The sequence below is a fragment of the Schistocerca gregaria genome, chromosome 7, assembly GCF_023897955.1.
Source record: "Schistocerca gregaria isolate iqSchGreg1 chromosome 7, iqSchGreg1.2, whole genome shotgun sequence".
In the NCBI taxonomy this organism is placed as follows: domain Eukaryota; kingdom Metazoa; phylum Arthropoda; class Insecta; order Orthoptera; family Acrididae; genus Schistocerca; species Schistocerca gregaria.
In genome coordinates this window covers 394472529-394492380 of record NC_064926.1, presented here as the reverse complement: position 1 = coordinate 394492380, position 19852 = coordinate 394472529, and the positions used below count along the sequence as shown (strand labels likewise).

The 19852-nt window shown below is 40.1% G+C and overlaps 1 protein-coding gene across 3 annotated transcripts in view; it reads right to left on the bottom strand.

Annotated features, from left to right (window-relative positions):
* The window catches only part of LOC126281242 (ubinuclein-1), a 338292-nt gene that overhangs the window by 24663 nt on the left and 293777 nt on the right, over positions 1–19852 (bottom strand). For all 3 annotated transcript variants that reach the window (XM_049980023.1, XM_049980024.1, XM_049980025.1), the window contains 2 exons: positions 6422–6503; positions 1093–1196 (listed from right to left, as the gene is read on the bottom strand). In XM_049980023.1, coding sequence (XP_049835980.1) covers positions 1093–1196; positions 6422–6503 — 186 coding nt within the window. The remainder of the gene's footprint in view (positions 1–1092; positions 1197–6421; positions 6504–19852) is intronic.

The window sequence follows — 19852 nt, the reverse complement described above, 5'->3', positions numbered from 1 at the left end:
AACTGTGTGCCAGACCAGGACTTGAACCCAGGACTCCGACTTTCACGGGCAAGTGCTTTTCCAATTGAACTAGCACAACTCCCAACCTGTCCCTACAGCTTTACTTCCACCAGAACCTCATCTCCTACCTTCCAAGCTTCACAGAAGTTCTCCTGTGAGACTTGCAGATCTAACACTCTTGGAAGAAAGGAAGTTAGGTAGGTGGGAGATGAGGTTCTGGCAAAAGTAAAGCTCTGAGGGCAGGTTGTGAGCCATGCTTGGGTGGCACAGTCAGTAGAGTACTTGCCTGCTTAAAGTGAAGTCCCAGGCCCATGTTCTAGTCCAGCACAGTTTTAATCTGCCAGGACATTTTAAGCACACACTCTGCAGTAGAGTGAAAAATTTCTGCTGATCCTACATTGCCAAGGTTAAAAAATTACAGTTAAAACAGAATTATAAAATAGTTTAGTCATTGAAAATTACTTCCTGCATAAAGTAGGCAAAATTTGTTAAGCTGTAATAATTTGCTCAAGGATGTTGACAACATATACAAATACAGATAGGACATATGAAACTGCCAACATATACTTTCAGTTATTAGTGCTGCTAAAAATTTTTTAATGCCTGGCCTGTGGAATATAAGCCAAACAATAGCCTGCCATTGGTTCTCCTGCTTATCAGAAATTTTTTAGTAATTCACAAACTGAGGTCTTTCAGCTTGTCTGAAAGACAAAGGTTAAAGAGTAATGAACAAAAGCTTTACAAGAGCAACCCCCCCCCCCCCCCCCCAAAAAAAGCTCTCTAGCATATATTATAAGGCATATCTGGAAGGAACACAACTCTGAAACCAAGATCAAGTTCTGCTGTCGTCACCACCACCACCACCACCATTTTTTGTCATAAATTCTCATAATAACGTTAACTGAAAAAGTACAGCCAAATGTATTTCTAAATTTAGAAACCTGTGTCTATAAGTGGAATTTGAGCATCTAAATTAATGTGTGTTTTTTTTGGAAGTCTGAATTAGTGAATCAAATACTGATGCTAAACATGAAATGCTACGACTTGCTTGTTGCAACAAAATATGTGCATATCATAACATACATGTAGTACCTGTCTGAGAAGAAAGTGTCGTCTTAACATCTTGGTAACCAGACACAGTTGAACTCGATTGTCTTCCAGGAAATGAAGACTCACTATAGGTCTCAGGATTATTACTAGAACATAAGAGGTTTTGCATGGATATGAGATAATGACACAATTTGAAACAAAGAAATTGGCTGAATTTATTAGGAGACTGAAATTGCAATTGCTATCTATAAAAACTGAAGGCTTATGTAATTATTTTCATACAGCTTAGTCTTTCTGTACTTTAAAACTGCTAGATATCCAAGAACTGTACAAGTAGGGAAATAAAATATAAATTAAGGGTGATACCATTTAACTGATCCTCATCATCACCGTGAGCAAATATTGTGGCTTACCACTCTTTTTGTATGATTTTAAAATGCCACTGTGCATTACTATTTTCCCCCTAGTGTGCTTATTCCTTTGTCTATAAGACAATAATTTTCTATATCTTGTGGTAACATTTGTTAACTGTGTTACGTAAGTATTTTACGAGTAACTGATGGTACTCCTCAAGTCTTTAATAGTACAGATGAACATGTGATTTTGTAGCAATGATCACATAAAAACTTGTTGAAGAGGTACAGAAGCCGTAATATTACTTGGTACTGCAAGAGAAAAGTCTGAAGCATAAACTCTAGTTTGTGTGTAAAAAATTTGAAGGAACTTTCTTCCACTTTAGGATTGAAAGAGACCATTAACGAAAAAGCAGAAGTTTTGAGTTGTTGACAGGCACACACAAAAGAAAGAAACCTTGCTAGCTTTCACAGTCATAAAAACACACACCACTCATGCGCACGTGTGTGTGTGTGTGTGTGTGTGTGTGTGTGTGTGTGTGTGTGTGTGTGTGTGTGTGTGCACGCGCGTGAACATGCGCATCCCTACATGATGCCAGCAAGACTAACAGTATCAATACCAATCCTATTTTTTGGCAGGTGTAATAGTTGTTGTGCGGGTAGTGCCATGTGGGGTGGTTAGAGGGAGAGTGAAGCAAGAGACACGGAAAGGGTGTGGTCCTAGTGGCTCGGAGAGAGACGGCTGGTTTTCTGGCTAGGAATGCAGGAGGAAGGAGTGGCATGAATTTGGACTGGCTTGATTGTAGTAGGCCAGTGAGAAGTAGCACTTGCTGAATGTGATGTGGAGTCATGAATTGGAAGGGAGTGACAAGATGGAGGAAGGGGAAACTATTTGGTGGAGGTCGCAAGGACAGTGGTTTACCTGAGATTGCAGGCCTTGATGATTATGGGAGCAGAGGATGTCTTGTCAGGGTAGCTCCCATCCACGTAGTTCAGAGAAGCTGGGGGAGAAGGGAAGCATTCAGATGGCTAAGGTTGTGAAGCAGCTATGGAAATTGAGCACATTGTGCTCTGCTCCATGTTTTGCCTCCGGATGGTAAACTTTGTACTTGACAACATTCTGGCAGTGCCTGTTCATCCTGATGGACAGCTGGTTGGTAATCATGCAAACATAAAAGGCTGTGCAGTGTTTGCAGCAGAATTGGTATATTACATGGGCTACTTTCACAGGTATCCTGGCTTCTGATGGGGTATGGTTAGCCCGTGATAGGGCTGCGGTACGAGGTGCTGGGTGTGTGGACTGAGTAGGTCTTGAACCTAGATCTGCCACAGGGATATGACTACTGTGGTAAGGGATTGGGAGTGGGAGTGGCATAGGGATGGACTAGGATATTGTATAGATTTGGAGGGTGATGGAACACTATTTTAGGAGGATCTTGAAGGATCTTAAGTAGGATGCCCCTCATTTCTGGGCAGGGCGAGATATAATCAATGCCCTTGCAAAGGATATGGTTCAGTTTTTCTAGTCCATGGTGATACTGGGTGATAATGGGAGTGCACCTTTGTAGCTGATTCTTGGAGGTGGTGAGAAAATAGGGGATTTGTGAGAATATGGCACAGAAAATCTGCTTTTGGATTAAGTTTGGGGGGATATTGCCTGCCCGCAAAGACCTTTTTGAGGGAATTTTTGTGTGGAAGAGACGACAGCTCTTCGAAACGCAGGTACTGTTGGTGTTTAGTGGGTTTAATGTGGACAGATGTGTGGATGGAGCCATCAGAGAGGTGGAAGTCACCGTCCACAAAGGTGGCGCTTTGGGTAGAGGATGACCAGGTTAAGTGCATGAGAGAAAAGAAGTTCGGATCGTGAAGGATGTGGCTAGAGTACCTTAGCCCTGAGTCCAGATCATAAAAATATCGTCAGTGAACCTGAACCAGATTAGCGGTTGGGAGTTTTAGGAGGCTAGGAAGGTTTCCTCTAGATGGCTTAAACAGGCTGGCACACACAGTTGCCATGTAGGTGCTAATGGCTGTGCTGCAGATTTCTTTGTAAACCTACCCTTCAAAGGAAAAGTAATTGTGGGTCAGTGCAGAGCTAGTATGAAGTATCTGTAATGAGGTGGTGGGTTTGGTGTTGAGGAAGCAAGTTCAGATTTATCTACTTCCTATATTGTTTTGCCATCTGCCTTTTTAAATTCATTTGTGCCTATTTACCATTAGCATACATGAGTATAATTTTCATAAAAGAGAAAGACTGGCACTCAGCTTTAAGAAATATAGCATCAGATCTAATTTGTGCTTAGTTTTGTGTATGTAATCAATGTTCTAAATTATTTTGACTATTCCTAGCTAATGTATTTTGTTATTGGGTGAAATCAGTAATTGTTTCGGAACTTAAGTTCTATTGTTGACTTATAAACAAATAGAAATTCTGTACTAATTATAAATATTTGGAAGAACCACCACTAAGATTCTTTAAGCACTTATATGGCTCTATTCGATTCGAAAACATATTAGCAAAGCCAACCCTTAATTAATTGCAAAATAATTACCAGATTTGTCAAAAGCATTGTCTGCATAACTACATCATTTAATTTCATTATATAAATAAATAATTCGGCCTAACCATTGTCGTAGAAGAAACTGTTAGAAAGAAGGCATTTTTCAATGTATTCTGTTAATTGAATGAGTTATGTTTTAATTTTAATTTCTGTAACTTAAACATTGAACAATGTATAGTTTCTGTACCTATTATTGTGAGGATATATAAAGGCCCAAATTTTGGTCCCAAGTCAGTCAATCCACAGCCAATTTTCAGACGAGAAACCTGTATTGGTTAGAACAACAACAATGCATGAACTTAACTGTGAAATAAGTGTTACACCAATAGGCCATGTGTTAAAACAATGACAGCATCTGTTCAATTTATTTGAAAGAACGTGAACTGTGTGGTTAAGTATTTACTGTTCATACATATTCAACAGTAAACTATTGAAGCAGTATGCTGATGTTTGCCTGAAAACTATTAATGAGGGTTATCAAATTGTAACCAATAATGAACTGGCCATATGAACAGTGAAAGTAAGGAACTGTGAAACGCAGATGTGTAACTGTAGGTTACATCATTTACAGCAGTCAATATTGAACTTCCACCCACCATTAACAAGGCAGTACGTAGACACCGAGGACTATCAACGAAGCAATAAAGCAGGCAAACATCACAGTGTCTGTACGGTGTTGGAAGATTTAGTGTTTGATAGTGGTGAGGCCATGGGCGTGAAGGATGCTGGTATACGAGTATATGGAGACGGCATCAACAATGACGAACAGGGATCCAGGAGCAAAGGGGTAGAGATGGTGGTTAGTAACCTTGATGTGGGAGGCTAGGTTTTGGGTAACTAACTGGAGGTGTTGGTCAATTAGTGCAGAAATTCTTGCAGCGGGTGCACAACAGACAGCTCTAATGGGGCACCCAGGACTGTTGAGTTTGTGGATTTTGGAGAGTATGCAGAAGACAGATATGTTGAGCGTTATTGGGGTGAGAAAAGACATGGACTCTGTTGAGAGCTTCTGGGAAGGGCTTATGGGTTTTAGTAGGGATTGGAGGCTATGTTGGGCTTCCGGGATGGGATCGCTCTGGCAGAGCTTGTAGGTGGAGGAGTCAGGCAGCTGGTAGAGCCCTTCCATTAGTTTGTCACTGTGACTCATCAAGACAGAAGTGGAGCCTTTGTCTACAGGGAGGATGACTAGGTCTGGATCTGTTTTCATGTTGTGTGTGGCTGTTGAAAGGGTAGTATTCTTAAGAAAGAATTTGCGAAAGGATTGCGAAGCCTAGAGGGAGGTAAGGAATTCCTGAAAGTTGACTAGGCAGTGGTTAGGTGGGAGGGGAGAAAGGTCACAGTTAGATGGTGGTATGAACTGGGTGAGGCAAGGTTCAATGCTGGGATTAGGTTGGTTCCAGTTGGGGTGATTGGTGGCAAAGAAGTGTTTCCATAGGGATTACGAGAAGGGCAGTAGGTCTTTGACAAGTCCAATGTAGCTAAATTTTGGGGATAGGCCTACAGGTTAGACCTTCAGATAGGATTGAAACTTCTGTGGGGCTGAGGTTTTTAGTAGAGAGGTTAACTACAGTGTCTTGGGTTTGCTTGAGTTCTGGGTCTTGTGGGGTGTTTTGGATGATGTGGTAATTTGAACAGGAGTGGGTCTGGATGCTATGAGAGATTGACACGGGAGTTCACTGATGGATGGGTGTTGATGGATAGTGGTGCCCCAAGGTGGGAGTGGGATGTCAACAGCATGGACAGTTTATCCAGGTCGTGTCTGAAATGCTCCTCCAAGTGTTTGAGTGCAAATGTTTCTAGCTCGGAGATCCTCTTCTCCACCACCAGCTTCTCAGAATCACGTAGGTGTGAGCTATCCTTGCAACACATCCTCCACTACTGTAATTATCCTGGCCTCAATCTCATGTAACCCACTGTCCTTGCACCTTCCACCCAACAGTTTCCCCTTTCTCTGTCCTGGCAGCCCTCTCCTGCTGCATTCAGCGTGTGCTGCTTCCCACCGGCCACTACTATCTTGCCAGACCTTCGATCCACTAGCCACACATCCCCAGACTCTGTCCCTCCACCCGATACTACTTCCACCACAATCGGACCACCTGCTGAAAAGCAACACTGACACTGTTAGTCCAACTGGCACCTTGTAGGGGCTTAGGCGTGTGTGTGTGTGTGTGTGTGTGTGTGTGTGTGTGTGTGTGTGTGTGTGTGTGTGTGTGTGCGCGCGTGCATTTTATCTAGCTCATCAAACGATAACTCCAAAAGCTGGCAAGTTTTATTTCTTTTGTATGTGCCTATTGACAACTCAATGCTTCTGCGTTTTAGTGAGTGGTCTCCTTCAAGCCTCAGCTATATACATTCTACATGAACTTTCCTACAACACTTATTCCTCTGAATATAGTTATAATCAACCATTACATGGTTACATACACTCAGAATTTACTCATTCTGAAAATCCATCTTTACCTTATGGGCTTTGTAGAATGGCTCCCAGAAGTAACAGCACTGCGATTTCGCGAAGGTGCAGAAGACAGACGGCTCTGAGACCCTGTATCAACATACAATCACATCTAAAGTAATTCACTAAACTGAGCAAAATAAACTTCATGTACAAATTAGATCTTGCATAGAAGTCAAACTATACTATTAGACTGTTTACTTTTTCCATGAAGAATGGATGTGCAATGCAGCAGTGTGTAATGGAACAAGTAAGACTTACCAAAGTCCTATTAGTGGCACAAGAATTTAACTAAGAAATTTCCAGAACTCTTACTTGAGGTATCTTGCACAAAAAGTTACAGCTTAACTCTTGTCTTTTAATAAGAACAAGCCTTTGCAACTATTTTCAATTTTTCATCCACCTACCTTCACCATATTAAACTTCATATATGAAGTTAAATGGCAGTCACTGCAATTCTGTCACCAAAATGGAGGTCTTTCAGGTATGTTCCATTAATCCTTATTTTTCCTTCATTCTCCTACTCTAGAGATTCAAAACCTAAGTCTAGGACTACTGACAGAAATCGTCATGACAAGTAATGAATTGTCTTTATTTATTTTGATAAATATGGATATTTGTTTGTGTATCATAGTCTTTTATGATGTTCTTCGCCAAAAGCATTCACAAAATGACAACATTAATCTTTAAGATCTGACTGTATTTTCTTCTTTCTCTTTGCCCAATTTTTTTAAACGAATTTCAGAGCAATTTTTTATGCTACACTCATTTTGAAATCAAGCTACCACAACTAAGCACTAAGATTTTGGTTTTTCACGTACATTTACAGGAAATCTTACAGCGAATCTTTTTTTTACTTAGAGAAATTTTAATAATTACACTCCTCCTTGGCTGACAGCTGACTTACATGAAATGATGAACAATAGCAGTCCTGCTCACAGACATTTAAACACCCATCAGAAACAGAAACGAACACTATGAAGAATACACAAATCTGTGAAACAAGGTAAAGCAATTCAGCTACAATGATGAAATGCAGGATGCTTGGTGCTTTATGCATAGTGATATGACACCTGCAACTCTGTGGATGAATGTCTGAAGTATGGGTGTTGGAAAGACAAAATCAGGAAAGTTTTTCAGGTCACCAGATAAAACGAATTAATTTTTCTTGCCAACAGTCAAACATCATGCTGCACAGAACTATTGCCTGCAAGAAACCCCAGGCTACATAGCTATCCACGACATTTTCCATCACCAAACACATGTATAATAAATACAACAAGAAAATCAATAATGAAAATCTCTTCTGAACACACAGGCAAGCAACATTATACTGATCAAAATGTTGCAGATAGCTTAATATCTGTCGTACCACACACATAATTTTGCTTTCATGAGTGGGACATGGTCCACACCATAGAAAGCAATCGTGGTCTGTCCTACCCCTATGATCAAAATCCCCAATCAGCTTGTAATTACCAACAAATCCCCATTATCCGCTGTATACAAAGACCTGAAATATACTGTTTATAATCAAATTATAAAAAAATGTATGCCAATTCTACTTGTACAACACATATAAGCCCAGCTTTTGTAAACACATCAGCAAACTCTGCTTTAATGAAGGTAACGGATGGCGTGAAATATGTCGTGGACGACCATGAGACCACATTGTTGACACAACTAGATTTCACAAAGCATTTGCTAAAACTCTACTCATCACATAGAGTGGGTGCTGCTGTGGTCTCTATGCACTAAGTAGTATATAGAAAGAATTATGCACAAAACAGAAAACAACTTTTACAATTTTACATTAGCGAAAGATCTCGCTGAGAATCCTAGAAAATTCTGGTCCTACATTACATCAGTAAGTTGGTTGAAGGCTCCTATCAGTCATTCGCAGACCCGTCTGGTGTGGCAATAGAAAACAGGAAAATAAAAGCAAAAGTTTTACATTTCATATTTAAAAAAAAATCATTCACATTTGTGGATCAACTCATACACCATCATTTGACTGCTGCACAAACTGCTGTATGGAGGACATTGAAATACGCATTCGCGGCATTAAAAGTAATTGATAAAAGTTGAAACCAAATACGTTGCCCATTCCACATGGAATCCTAATTTGTTTTTAGAGAGTGTACCCTTCAACATTGGCTCCTTACTCAGCTTGTGCTTATTGCAAATAACTCACCCAACCGGGGTGGTGGTGGTGAATGCATAACTAAGGCCTGTACATTAGAAGGGTTAAAGAATGGACCCACAAAATTACATGTAATCATTCTGAATAGTTTGCTGGTTTGCTGCAGAGTTCTTGAGCATATGCTAAGTTCAAATATAATAAATTTCCTTAAGATAGAAATTTTTCTTTCCAAAAACCAACATCGATTTAGAAAGCATCACTTAGGTGAAACTCAACTTGTTCTTTTCTTGCACGATAGGCTGCAAATCCCAGACAAGAGGAAGAATTCATAGTCCTGGATTTCAGGAAAGCATTTGACACAATGCCACACTGCAGAGTATTAATAAATATCTGAACATATAGAATGGGTTGTAAGATATGTGAATGGCTTCAAAACTTTTAAAGTAACAGAACCTCTAAATGTGGGGAAAAAAAGTTTTAATGCAGATGAGCAGGAAAAAAAGCCTGTAACATACTGAAGCAAGGATTGCTGCTAGGTTTATTAACAGTAGATTTAATCCAAACATGAGTATTACAGAAATGTTTCATGGAACTCAAATGGGAATCCCTGGAGGGTAGAAGACATTATTTTTGCAAAACAGTATTGAGAAAATTCAGAGAACTAGCATTTATGACACACTGCAAAATTATCCTACTGTCAGGAACATACATCTGCGATGACAGGAGAAGAGAAACCAGGTCTCATCTTGAAGCATATTAACAGTTATTTTCCCTTATTCCATTTGCAAATGGAGCAGAAAACGGAATGAGTTTTACAGGGTAGAAGGTACTCTCAGCAATGCACCATGCGGCGGCTTGTGGGATATGTACACAGATTTATAATATTATCTGGGTTGAATAAATATTGATATTAAAAATATTCTGAGTAATGGAAGCACCAAATGAAGAAATATTCAGTTTAATTTAAGTCCTACTTTAAGTGTGAGCACTATTAAATAAACATAATTGGTAAGTATATATATTTGCAGGATCAGTCCCATTCCTTTTGTGCAAAGTTTCAGACAGAAAATTTTATACTAGAGGGCAAAAACAAGTCTTCATGAAACTGCTTTTTCAATGTCAGACAAAATGTCGTAGTGTGAGGATAAGCCTCATGGTAAAAAGCAGTTGGCATCAAAATGTTGTGACAAGTTGACAGCAAACTCCACTTTTTGTAGTCTTGACATTCACTGAAGATAATTGAAGACAATTCTTCACCTCCTACAGCCCATGTGTGCACAAATTTTTTAACTAGTGTGATGAAAGTAGGAATTCAGTACAAATGAAGTGAGCATGTTAATGGGGGAACAATGATGTTATTATACACTGATTTGTGCATCACATGCTAATACACATCAAAAATAATATTTATTATTACTTCATGCATTTGTAATACTTTTTTTTCTTAATTTCAAAAAATTGCAAGAAAGAACAACTTTATGACTAAAGGGGAGAAAATACTTGTGAAAATGCTTGTGCAAAATTCATATTTAGCACACACAGGAAAAAAAAGTCGTTTGACCTGCCGCCTAGTTTAAAGGAAAATAAAATCAAGTACTTTAGAAGTCACAGACTGTGTTTTAGATATAAATCTAACTTAGGTTATCTTGTTGTTGTTGTTGTTGTTTTTGTTACTGTTGTGGTCTTCAGCCCAGAGAATGGTTTGATGCAACCCTCCGTGCTACTCTACCCAGTGCAAGCTTCTTCATCTCTGAGTTACTGCAACCTACATCCTTCTGAATCTGCTTAGTATATTCATATCTTGGTCTCCCTCTACAATTTTTACCCTCCACGCTTCTCTACAATACTAAACCGGTGATCTTTTGATGTCTCAGAATGTGTCCTACCAACCGATCATTTTCTTTTAGTCAGGTTGTGCCACAAATTTCTCTTCTCCCCAATTCTATTCAGCACCTCCTCATGAGTTACGTGATCTACCCATATAATCTTCAGCATTCTTTTTCCAAAGCTTGTATTCTCTTCTTGTCCAAACTATTTATCGTCCATGTGTTGCTTCCATAAGAGGCCACACTCCATACAAATACTTGGAAAAGATTTCCTGACATTTAAATCTGTACTCAATCTTAACAAATTTGTGTGTACTTATATCCTCTCTGCTTCGACCATGATCAGTTATTTTGCTCCCCTAACAGCCAAATTCATTTACTACTTTAAGTGTCTCATTTCCTAATCTAATTCCCTCAGCATCACCTGATTTAATTCGATTACATTCCATTATCCTCTTTTTTGCTTTTGTTGGTGTTCATCTTATATCCTCCTTTCAAGACACTGTCCATTCCATTCACCTGCTCTTCCACGTCCTTTGCTGCCTCCGATAGATTTGCAATGTTGTCTGCAAACCTCAAAGTTTTTTAAACTTCCTGGCAGATTAAAACTGTGTGCCTGACTGAGACTCGAACTCGGGACCTTTGCCTTTCGCGGGCAAGTGCTCTACCAACTGAGCTACCGAAGCACGACTCACGCCCGGTACTCACAGCTTTACTTCTGCCAGTATCCGTCTCCTACCTTCCAAACTTTACAGAAGCTCTTCTGCGAACCTTGCAGAACTAGCACTCCTGAAAGAAAGGATACTGCAGAGACATGGCTTAGCCACAGCCTGGTGGATGTTTCCAGAAGTTTCTCAAAGTTTTTATTTCTTCTCCATTGATTTTAATTCCTACTCCAAATTTTCTTTTGTTTCCTTTACTGCTTGCTCAATATACAATTGAATAACATCAGGGATAGGCTACAATCCTCTCTCAGTCCCTTCCCAACCACTGCGTCCTTTTCATGCACCTCGACTCTTATAACTGCCATCTGGTTTCTGTCAAACTGTAAATAGCTTTTTGCTCCCTGTATTTGACCCCTACCACCTTCAGAATTTGAAAGAGAGTATTCCAGTCAACATTGTCGAAAGCTTTCTCTCGGTCTACAAATGCTCTAAATGTAGGTTTGCCTCTCTGTAAACGTATCTTCTGTGAGAAGTTGTAGGATCAATATTGCCTCACGTGTTCCTACATTTCTCCTGAATCTAAACTGATCCTCCTTGAGGTCGGCTTCAACCAGTTTTTCTGTAAGGAATTCGTGTGGCTCTCCCAAGGCTATCAGTAGTTTTAATGCAATGTTATCTACTCCCGGGGCCTTGTTTCGACTCAGGTCTTTCAGTGCTCTGTCAAACTCTTCACACAGTATCATATCTCCCATTTAATCTTCATCTACATCCTCTTATTTCCATAATTTTGCCCTCGAGTACATCACCCTTATATAGACCTTCTATATACTCCTTACACCTTCTGCTTTCCCTTCTTTGCTTACAAGTGGTTCTCTTCTCACCAAAGGTCTTTTTAATTTTCCTGTAGTATGTATCTATCTTACCCCTAGTGGTATATGCCTCTATATCCTTCCATTTGTCCTGTAGCCATCCCTGCTTAGCCATTTTGCACTTCCTGTCAATCTCATTTTTGAAACGTTTGTATTCCTTTTTGCCTGCTTCATGTACTGCATTTTTATATTTTCTCCTTTCATCAATTAAAATTCAATATTTCTTCTGTTACCCAAGGATTTCTAGCAGCCCTCGTCTTTTTACCTACTTTATCCTCTGCTGCCTTTACTATTTCATCTCTCAAAGCTACCAATTCTTCTTCTACTATATTTCTTTCCCCCATTTTTGTCAATCAGTCCCTAATGCCCTCTCTGAAACACTCTACAACCTCTGGTTCTTTCAGTTTATCCAGGTCCCATCTCCTTAAATTCCATTCTTTTTGCAGTTTCTTCAGTTTTAGTCTATAGTTCATAACCAATAAACTGCGAACAGAGTTCACATCTGCCCCTGGAAATGTCTTACATTTTAAAACCTGGTTCCTAAATCTCTGTCTTACTATTATATAATCTATCTGAAACCTTCCAGTGTCTCTAGGCCTCTTCCGTGTATACAACTTTCTGTCACGATTCTTAAACCAAGTGTTAGTGATGATTAAGCTTTGAGCAAAATTCTAACAGGCAGCTTCCTCGTTCATTCCTTATTCCCAAACAATATTCAACTACTACTTTTCTCTCTCTTTCTTTTCTTACTAGTGTATTCCAGTCTCCCTACACTATCTGAATAATTTCTTTAATCTTGTCATACATTTCTTCAATTTTTTCATCATCTGTGGAGCTAGTTGGCATATAAACTTGTAGTACTGTGGTAGGCATGGGCTTCGTGTCTATCTTTGCTACAATAATGTATTCACTATGCTGTTCGTAGTAGCTTATCAGTGTTCCTATTTTTTTATTTATTTATTATTAAACCTACTCCTGCATTACCCCTATCTGATTTTGTATTTATAACCCTGTATTCATCTGACCAAAAGTCATGTCCCTCCTGCCACCGAACTTCACTAATTCCCACTATATCTAGCTTTAACCTATCCATTCCCCTTTGTAAATTTTCTAACCTATCTGCCCGGGCAGCTGGTTCAGCAAGTTTTAGGACAATTTTTGCACGAGAATCAAGTGAATAAATACGATTATGTAGACAGATGTTTCCTGTAATAACAATATTTCTTTTTTAGTAATTGTCAACAATGTGTTTGGAGTACACACAATCCTTAATCTGTTATAATTTCTTGGCCCACAGCAGTGTTCTTGTATGTTGGGTTTTGGAAGGATAACAGTTCTTGACACAGCCCCCCCTCCCCCATTTGCTTGATTTGGCTCCAGCAGATGTCATGCTCTTCCCAAACTCAGATCTACCTTCAAGGGGGAGTCAAGGATGTCTAATCAATTCAACAGAATATGACAGTAATTCTGAACAATAATCCAGTTCAAGCTTTAGCAAAGGCATTCCAGATCCTCTACAATTGGTGCAGAGAGTGCGAGAGACTGAAAGGATACAAGTGCATTAGACAAGATATCAGTCTTCCCCTTCAAAGAGGACATAAGCCACTTTGGTGTGCTGTACATTATGCAGAACTAGTATGTGTCCGTTGTATGACCCTCTGTCAGTAACTTAAATCATGGCAGTGAAGCGGTTGTATGTGCTAATTGGCTGTTTGGAAACAACACAGTAGCAGGGGTTGACGTGGAGATGTTACAGGACCGCAGTGCCCCATGGCAGCTACCAGAATATCTAATAGGTTCACAGATATGTGAGTAGCTTGAATACTTCTTAAGTTACACAACCCAATATGTTGTCTTTGATGGTGAATGTTCATCAGAGACAAGGATATCGTCAGGACTGTCCCATGGATGTGTGACAGGATCACTGCTATTCTCTATATACATAAATGATTTGGTGGACAGGGTGAGCAACAATCTGCAGCCATTTGCTGATGATGCTGTGGCGCACAGGAAGGTGTTGTCATTGAGCAGCTGAAGGAGGATGCAATATGACTGAGATAAAATTCCTATTTGGTGTGATGAATGGCAGCTGGCTCTAAACATAAAAAAATGTAAGTTAATGCAGATGAGTAGGAAAAACAAACCCACAATGTTCAGGTACAGCGTTAGTAGTTTCCTGCTCGACACAGTCATGTCACTTAAATACATGAATGCTGCAAAGCGATACAAAATGGAAAGAGTTTGTTAGGATTGTAGTAAGGACTGGTTGCATGGGAGAGTTCTAGGATGGAGTGGTTCATCTGGAAAGGAGTGGTCACTGGAGGGACCTATTCTTGAGTACTGTTGAAGTGCTTGGGATCCATACCAGGTCAGATTAAAGGAAGATATTGAAGCAACTGAGAGGCAGGCTGCTAGATTTGTTAGTAGTAGGTTCTAACAAAAAGCAGGTGTTATGGAGAAGTTTCAGGAGGACAGGCAACATTCTTTGTGAGGAACACTACTGCAAAAATTTAGAGTACCAGTATTTGAAGCTGAGTGTAGAGTGATTCTGTTACTTCCAACATACATGTTTATAGGGACCACAGATATGAGATATAAGGGCTCATAAAGAAGCATACAGACAGTAATTTTCCCTTTGTTCTATTTGCAAGTGGAACAGGAAAGGAAATGACTAGTAGTAGAAAGGCATACCCTCTGCCATGCGCCATAAGGTGAACTGCAGAGTATCCATGAAGGCACAGATGTAGATAGGAGCTATAACAGGATGTGCTCAGGACCATACCGTCTCTCGAACTGTTTGCGTCTCAATGTGGACTGCTCACCATGCCTTCAAGGAATTGTGTTTCACTAGTAGCCATGAAACATGACATAGTGACAGTGGTTGTAAAGACATCATATCCCAGACAGAATGGAGACGCGTGTCACAGCTTGTCAACCCCACAGGAGTTGCTGCCGTCAGGTCCATCTCAACCAGTTTCCAAGCACAAATTGCCAAGAAAACTGCATGCAACAGACATTTGGAGTTGGCTATCTCACAAAAGACAATTTCCTAGATTGGCCCATCAAACTGCATGTCTTCAGAGAGCCAAAAAAGCAACTGGATAATGTCTGACTGGAGGCATGCAGTGTGGTCTGACAAGTTGCAATTTTGTCTCTTTTAAAAGGACACGAGGTGTCAGACTATGGATGGCCTAACGAGACATTTAAACCGCTGATACGGAGGGTGATTCTGCAACATTTTAGGAGTGTTTTCCATACCAACTTACGCTCACCTATCAGGCTCCTCTAAGCATGAAGCAGGATGTCTAATTCGATGTTCTCAATAAACAAGTTTTGTTCTTTTTTCTACATCTTCAAGATTCTGTAGTATGCTGTATGGACACTCCCATTTTCAAAGATGACAACAGCTGTGTTAAATCTTGATTGCTCTGCTAAATCACTCTCTGTTAATGCAACAGAAAATGTCTGGGACTGTTTCAAAGTGTGGATTAAACAGCTTTCAATGTACCAGCAACTTGTTAGCTTTATGGGATTTAATCATCAAGCAGAGGCTTCAGCTGCATATGGCATACATAAAGAAAGTTGGTGACACACTTTTTTGATGAACCGAGTTCATTACCATAGCTAGAAGCTGTGTTAAACAGTGTTAGTGTCTCTTCTCTTTGGGTAGGGGTGAGAAGGGTGAATAAAGTTAGGTTTGATATGCTTATACCAAAAATTAGTATGAAAAATGGAAAGGAGACTCCATGATCAGGCCCTGAAGACCACGCAATAGTCACTGCCCACCATGTCATCCTCAGTCGTTCATCACCGGATGCAGTATGAAGGGGCATGGGTCAATACACCACACTCCTGGCCATTGTCAACATTCTGACATTGGAACCACTACCTCTCAATCAGATAGCTCCTCAATTGGCATCAAAAGGGTGAGTGCATCCTGGTAGATTCCTCCCACCATGGAAGAATCTCTAGCAGTACTGGGAATCAAACCTAGGTCTCTGGTGTGAGGGTCTGTCACACTGACCATTCTGCTACAGAGATAGACTATGCTGATAACTAAAACAATCATAAATTCTTATCATCAATCTGTATTGTATTTTGAGGCAGTCCCAGAAGTTATTGGAACTACTGTGTACATGTTCTGAATATCGCACTGTACTAAAGCAATAGAATGAATGCTGTAGCACTGAAGTGTATATTCTAGAGCATATCGCCACAGGTTGCAACAAAATCGTCCTAAAACACATGTAGCACTCACAATGATGTATACAGTTAGCACATGGTGCTGTTTCCCATAACACAGTTTGAAGTCAAGGAGACAGTACAGAAATTAAACAATAAGAAGTTAGCAGGCATAGATGAGGTTCTCGTTTCTCTCCTGAAGGAGTGCACAGATAGCCCATTAGCAAACATAATAAATTAATCCTTTAGTGTACGTATTTCCCAGAGTACCTAAAACATGAACACAGTGTGCCCTTAGTTAAGAAAGGTAATGCAGAGAGTATTGAAAAGTACAGGCAAGTTTCACTACTTCTGACACACTCAAAAATTATTGAATCAATCATGAAAGCTAGATTAATGAGTTCCATGAATAAATACAATATTTTTAATGAAGCACATTTTGGTTTATGGAGTGGGACGAGTACAATATCAGCCGTTACAGAGTTCACAAAAGTGGTGCTTGAAGCTCTTGACTGTGCAAAGCTGTTCACACAACTGTCCATGAAAGAAAAGGGATAACTACAACATTGCTTCTTCAGAAAGGAGAGGGAAAGACGAAAGGATGTGGGTTTTAAGGGAGAGGGTAAGGAGTCATTCCAATCCCGGGAGCGGAAAGACTTCCCTTAGGGGGAAAAAAAGGACAGGTGTACACTCGCTCGCGCACACACACACACACACACACACACACACACACACACACACACACACAGACAGACACAAGCAGACATTAATATTACCAGCAACAAACTGTCCATTCACATGAATGGACACAGGCAGACAGTGTTTGTTGGTAATGAGGATCACCCTGTGGCTAAACATGCCTTGATGCACGGCCAGCACATCTTGGCACAGTGTTACACCGTCCGAGTTATCTGGATACTTCCCACCAACACCAACCTATCCGAACTCCGGAGATGGGAACTCGCCCTTCAGTATATCCTCTCTTCTCGATATCCGCCAGGCCTCAACCTCCGCTAATTTCAAGTTGCCGCCGCTCATACCTCACCTGTCTTTCAACAACTTCTTTGCCTCTGTACTTCCGCCTCGACTGACATCTCTGCCCTTACTCTTTGCCTTTAAATATGTCTGCTTGTGTCTGTGTATGTGCGGAGATATATATATATATATATATATATATATATATGTGTGTGTGTGTGTGTGTGTGTGTGTGTGTGTGCGTGCGCGAGTGTACACCTGTCCTTTTTTTCCCCTAAGGGAAGTCTTTCCGCTCCCGGGATTGGAATGACTCCTTACCCTCTCCCTTAAAACCCAAATCCTTTCGTCTTTCCCTCTCCTTCCTGAAGAAGCAACCATCGGTTGCAAAAGCTAGTAATTCTGTGTGTGTGTTTGTGTGTTTTGTTCATGTGCCTGTCTGCCGGCGCTTTCCCGCTTGGTAAGTCTTGGAATCTTTGTTTTTAATATATTTTTCCCATGTGGAAGTTTCTTTCTATATATATATTCTGAGGCTACAGTGAAGATCTCTAGCTCTTTAAATAAGTGTCTGCAGGACGATCTTGGATGAGCTCCAGCAATTATTCTGATTACACGCTTTTGTGCAATGAACACTCTTTTACTCAATGATGAGTTACCCCAGAAAATGATGCCATACGAAAGCAGAGAATGAATAGGCGTGGTAAGCTAATTTATTGAAATGTATATCACCAAAATTTGCAATGACCCTAATAGCATAAGTAGCTGAACTCAAACATTTCGGCAGATCTTCAGTGTGTTTTTTCCAGCTCAACTCCTCATCAATGCATACAGCTAAAAATTTTGAATATTCTACCTTAGCTACCGATTTCTGATTGAAGTCAATATTTATTAATGGTGTCATTCCATTTACTGTGTGGAACTGTATGTACTGTGTTTTGTCAAAGTTTAATGAGAGCCCATTTGAAGAGAACCACTTAATGATTTTCTGAAAAACATCGTTTACAATTTCACCAGCTAATGCTTGTCTGTTGGGTGTGATAGCTATACTTGTATCATCAGCAAAAAGTACCAGCCTCGCATCTTCGTGAATATAGAATGGCAAGTCATTAATATATATTAAGAACAGCAGAGGACACAAGACCGAACCTTGCGGCACCCCATTCTTGATTGTTTCCCAGTTTGAGAAATAACCAGTTTTTTGCATATTATGTGAACTGCTTATTTCAACTTTCTGCACTCTTCCAGTTAGATACAATTTAAACCATTTGAGTGCTCTCTCATTTATGGGGCACAGTTTCATGTTTATGAGCTGGAAGTCAGTTTTCTGAGCAGACTGGAGTTAGTGCAAGAGAAACATGCTCTTAGTTCTGGAGTCACCTGCAGTTACTGTGTGCACTGACGAAGAGCAATACTATGTTCCATGTTATCTGGAGCAAATTGTGTTTAAATCAAACTGCATTTTCGAGGGGGCTTTCATTGTTGGTAAGGGCATCTGTCCTCATTGCAACAAGGTTGTGCAAACCTGTCTAATCTCTCGCGAGCCAGTTGGACATACACAGCTGTGACTTCTTCAACATTGGAAAGTGTGGACACTCTGATAGTGATCCGTCGATCACCTCAAATCAAACACTTCGTTGCTCAATTGGATGTCTCTGTTGGTAGTGCTGACACACTCGACCAACATTGGGGGTACTCAAACGTGTGTGCCTACTGGGTTCCTCACTGCACTTCCATCTGTTTGGCCCAATAGAGGATGCATTCCACAGGAAGCACTATGTGGATGACGGGGAGGTTATTGGTGCAACAAGACGTTGACTCTGACATCGACCAGTTGAGTGGTACCATGTGAGTGTACACAGACCCTCCCAGTAAGGTGCCGTAAGGCCACTGCACTGAAAGAGATTATGTTGAAAAATAGGATTCTGTAGCCAAACGAGTGGGGAATAATACGGTGTGTTGGAATCCTGAATAAAACCAACCTGCTTTCAGAAAAAAAGGTGTTTCATTACTTATGGAATGCCCTTCATACAATAGGGACAAACTAAGTGAGACAGTGAGGTCATTACATATTTAGGAGGATGAAGTTTGCTCTGTCAGCCATCTCGATTTATGTTTTCTGCTATGTTCCTAAATCTTTTCACACAAATGCCAGGATGGTTTCTTTATCAAGGTTATGGCCGACCACAAGTAATATCCTCATAAAAGCATACCTAAATTCTCTGTCTGCCCATATATCTTTGAGCTACTGTAAGAAGGTGGAAAAATCGGACACGGGATTAATTTCACACGGGAACAGCGTATTTCTGTTCTTATGATGGTATCATTGAATGCAAGCTTTTATTTCATGAACAATTTGCTGTTTACACCTTATGTATTGTCAAGCGTATACGAACACACTTTGGTGCAGTTGGAACAGTGGTGTGTCACAGATTACAGTGTTGATAGCTATCTTTATGCTAATACTTTCATCTTATACTAGAAGAGAAAAAAATGGTAAGCTTAATTTGCTCATAGTTTACTTAGTTTTACAGATAACTACACACATTGGGGTAATATCAGACAATGCCGTGTACCTACAAAAGGTAGGCTTGGTGCTCTTCCGAGGTGCAATTAAGACACTGAAAACCTTGAAAAGATGGTTGCTGTTGTAAGATCAGGAAAACTATCTTACAGAAAGGCGTCAAGCAAATTTAATGTATCATGTTTGACATTAGAGAATGAAGTTAATAATACCAACTCTCCAGTGATTGGAAGGCCTTTTTGTCTTAAGTACCATTGAAGA